The sequence below is a fragment of the Octopus bimaculoides genome, chromosome 8, assembly GCF_001194135.2.
Source record: "Octopus bimaculoides isolate UCB-OBI-ISO-001 chromosome 8, ASM119413v2, whole genome shotgun sequence".
NCBI classification, from domain to species: Eukaryota; Metazoa; Mollusca; class Cephalopoda; order Octopoda; family Octopodidae; genus Octopus; species Octopus bimaculoides.
In genome coordinates this window covers 1,873,218-1,877,505 of record NC_068988.1, presented here as the reverse complement: position 1 = coordinate 1,877,505, position 4,288 = coordinate 1,873,218, and the positions used below count along the sequence as shown (strand labels likewise).

Here is a 4,288-nt window from a genome sequence, read left to right as displayed (position 1 = left end):
GTTTGTATTTTCAATGTTGACACGTCAAACCGTTATATAAATACAAACTCTTGTATGGTTGATGGATTTGTAATCTGTGTCAACAAGAGACGTTCAGATAAAAAACAAACATTGAGATAGGTCAGGGCAGCGTAAGTGGAAGAAACAGGTGACATTGAACAGCGTAACCTTCACTTAAACACTTCCAAGAGTTAAACAACAGTGGCTGTGTGGTAAGTAGCTTGCTTCCCAACCACATGGTTCCGGGTTCAGTCCCACTGCATGGCACCTTGGGCAAGTGTCTTCTATTATAGCCTTGTGAGTGGATTTGGTAGACAGAAACTGAAAGAAGCCCATATGTATGTGTGTGTGCATGTGTGTGCTTGTATATGTCAGTGTGTCTGTTTGTACACCCATCGCCCAATATCGCTTGACAACCGATACTGGTGTGTCTACGTCCCTGTAACTTAGCGGTTCAGCTAGGCTTACAAAGAATAAGTGCTAGGGTCGAATTGTTCGACTAAAGGCATTGCCCCAGCATGGCCACAGTTAAATGACTGAAACAAGAAAGTAAAGAGTGTAATCATGTCTAAACTATGGCTGTGCGGTAGACGTTCAGTTCCCAACCATATGCTCTCAGGTTCAGTCCCACAGCATGGTACTTTGGCGATTTGCAGTTCTACTATAGCCCTGGGTCAAACAAAGCCCTGTGAGTAGATTTGGTAGATGAAAACTGATCCAAAACCATCATGTGTGTGTGTGTCCTTGTCTATACATCACACATTTGTTAAAATGGAGTTTCACTGTCACAGAACCAGTGACCCTCACTTTCATTCTCCTGTGAAAACATGTCCAACCACCAGGAACCATTATATGGCCTAAAAACAGGTGAGGGTTGCATCTGACCACATAAGGTCATTTAGCCCCAGTAAACCTGACCCATGCAAGCACGTTAAATGATGATGGTGAAGAGGGGGGAAATGTTTTTCTTTTCTCATCTGCATTTTCAGAGATGTCTGTGGTCTGTGAGGATAGTCTTTCTATCCAATTCCAATGGCGTTAAAAAGAGATGAGAGACAAACCTCTTCCTGGATAAACTGTCACATAACAAACCATTGGTCAGTTTTACAGGGCAGCCACAGTTTATTGCAATGATATATAACCTTTGTGTTATAAACCAATGAGGAATTTTTTATGTGGTCACTCACCATGTGACAAATGGCAGTAAAATGTCCTTCGAATCACATCTTAGAAAAACAAGAGGCACAATGTCTAATGGAACCTCAAATAGACAGGTGGGTAAAGGGATGGAAGGAATGTGTTTTGGTCATAGGCCTGCTTGTTTAGAGCTGACCTGGGGTTAAATAACAATCACTTGTGTTACCAACTAAAAGTTAAGGCAATAACAAGAGAAGGGAGGCAACTGCTATGTTCTGGCAAAGTCCATCTTGGTCACCTTCACTACAATCTACAGGCAGAGACAGCGATACAGAAGACAATGAATGGAGACAGGGTATCAGATTGTCTCCATATAATTCCTTACTTTATGCTGGTGTGTGTGTGCAGGATGGTAGGTACCATACTTAGCTAGGTGGCAGCACTAACAACAATACACCTGAAAGTTACACTTGATTATTCATTATCAAATACCTGAGTCTTTTTAAAATTATCCAACCAGAGACTGGCTTTGGGTAACTGACATTCCATCATGCCAACAACCACCTTGAGCACCTTTTTGAGCTCCATGTCTCTAACACATGTGGGCAAGCCTACAAAGTCAGAAAATAGCACAGCTCCCATGACTTTCAGAAACATTTTTTCACACTCAGGGTTGCTGAGGCATGGAACAAATTACCTGCATCAGTTGTAAGCTGGTGAGACATTGCATCCTTTAAAACCTCCATGCTTCCTGAAATTCCCCAACACTACACCTGATGCCCCCCCCACCTCCATACGTATGCACACCTGTATATCATGACTCTTACACTCTTCACTTTCCTGACTTTTGTACATAATTCTATTTACCTTTAACGAGTTGTAGTGGACCTGAGCACTATACACAATCATTATTATTATTATTATTATCATTATGACGACAAGGGTTCCAGTGGTTTTGATCAACAGAACAGCCTGCTCATAAAATGAACATGTAAGTGGCTGTGTACTCCACAGACACGCATGTCATTGATGAAGTTCTCGGGGTCATTCGGTATGACACACAAAGTGACAAGGTTGGCCCTTTTGAATTACAGGTACCACTCATTTTTGTCAGGAGCAATGTGAAATAAAGTGCCTTGTTCAAGGACACAATGTGTCATTGGGAATTGAACTCACAACTTTACAATTGTGAGCCAAATGCCCGAACCACTAAGCCATGTACCTTCACTTTGGCACAACAACAACAACAACAACTTAAAGCCAGACAACCTCATTCTTTCAGTGACACAGAGTCTTGATTCCAGACAGAACAGGGTCAGCGACATGATACAAGCCACCGCACTCTCAACTGGTCAACTGTGACACTAAGAACTCAGCCAACCATATCATTTAAACAAAACAAATTAAAATAGAAGAAAAAACACATAGAATTCACCTTTTAGAGAATTTATCCTCCATATGCTAACCAACAGTGATATGTTATTGTTTGTGTTAAAAACTGCCTGTAAAATAGAAAGAAAAAAAAACAGAAAAGGTTAAATAAATTTCAAATATTCTTAAATAATAAATAATTCAGTTTTTTATCAAATTTAAACAAATGTCTTTTCCATTGTCTATAATTTTTTTCTTCCCATTTTATTTATTTTTTGTTTTACTCAAATTTCACTGCTTCTACAGTTGTTCAACTGTCTTTTGTAGATCTAAACAAACCCAGAAATACACTAGCATTGACTCAGCACTAAGCAGTGCATTTCACTCATCCTTCTTCATACACAATAATAGTTCTATGACAGGTTCACTGACAAGGAGAGACTCACACAACAAAAGGAGAAACAAGAGGTGCAGGTGGAATGTTTTGGTGAGGTTAGCAGGGATTGTTTCCACAATGTCAGGTTGTTTCAGTGAATGCATGTATATGTGTATGGAGGGGGTGCTGTGTTTAGATATGGCTGTACCTAGGCAAAGCAGCAGTGTCTATGTGGTTAATTTAATTAGTTCACTTGCCAACATGTTTTGGAGGTCCAGTCCTGCCGCATAGAACACTAGGGAAGTGTCTTCTACTACAGTCCTGGGCCAACCAAAACCTTGTGCTCGGATCTGGTAGACTGACACTAAATCATCATCATCATCGTCATTTGAACATCCATTGTCCATGCTGGCATGGGTTGGACAGTCTGACCAGAGCTGGTAAGCTGAGGGGCTGCACCAGACTCCAGTCTGATTTGGTATCGTTTTCTACAGCTGGATGCCCTTCCTAATACCAACAACTCTGACAATGTAATAGGTGCTTTAATCCTTGGATTGTGGTTTCTTTTCCCTACAATATATTATTGCTAATCATAAATAATATCCATAGTAAAAAATCCAACTTGCTGTTACTTGAGGTCTCTAGGTGAAACTTCGTACAGCTCATAGAAATAATAATAATAATAATAATAATAATAATAATATAGGACTGAGGTAACTCCTCCAGAAGATATAGAAACAAAACTAGAAGAGTGCCATTGTTATCAAGTGAACAATATTTCCACATCTTGTGTGTCTTCCACAGGTTCAAAAAATTAACTTGTCAATCTACTTCATTTTTGGTTAATATTTTTATAGGACTGAGGTACTCCCTCCAGAAGATATAGAGGCAAAAATAGAAGAGTGACTACATATATATATTAACCAAAAATGAAGTAGATTGACAAGTTTATTTTTTGAACCTGTGGAAGACACACAAGATGTCGAAATATCATTCACTTGATAACAATGGCACTCTTCTATTTATGCTTCAAATAATAATAATAATAATAATAATAATAAAAATAGTAACAATAATAATGTCTTTTTATTAGCCACAGGGACATAGATGAGAGGGAAATCACAAAGGCAGACGACAATTTTTGTGGGGCTTAAGAAAAAGGATGGGTGAGAAAGACATGGAAAAGAGAGTGAAATGCAATAACAGTCTGGATCCTAAGTGATAACATGAATGATGTAACCCTCCTGATTAAAGGAGAAATTCTAACTAGGGTCAATCAAGGAGCCCCACAGATCCACGACTACCCTGACCACCAAAATTCTGATCCCTCTCTCCTGCTCTCCAATATACAGGCACAGGTTTAGTGTAGGGACATTCACTCTGAACCATTTCTGCCACAGTCAC

General features: G+C 39.4%; 1 protein-coding gene across 2 annotated transcripts in view; it reads right to left on the bottom strand.

Annotated features, from left to right (window-relative positions):
• Nucleotides 1-4,288, bottom strand: part of LOC106872605 (high affinity copper uptake protein 1) — a 122,705-nt gene that overhangs the window by 4,980 nt on the left and 113,437 nt on the right. For both annotated transcript variants that reach the window (XM_014919654.2, XM_014919645.2), the window contains exon 3: nt 2,573-2,639. In XM_014919654.2, coding sequence (XP_014775140.1) covers nt 2,573-2,639 — 67 coding nt within the window. The remainder of the gene's footprint in view (nt 1-2,572; nt 2,640-4,288) is intronic.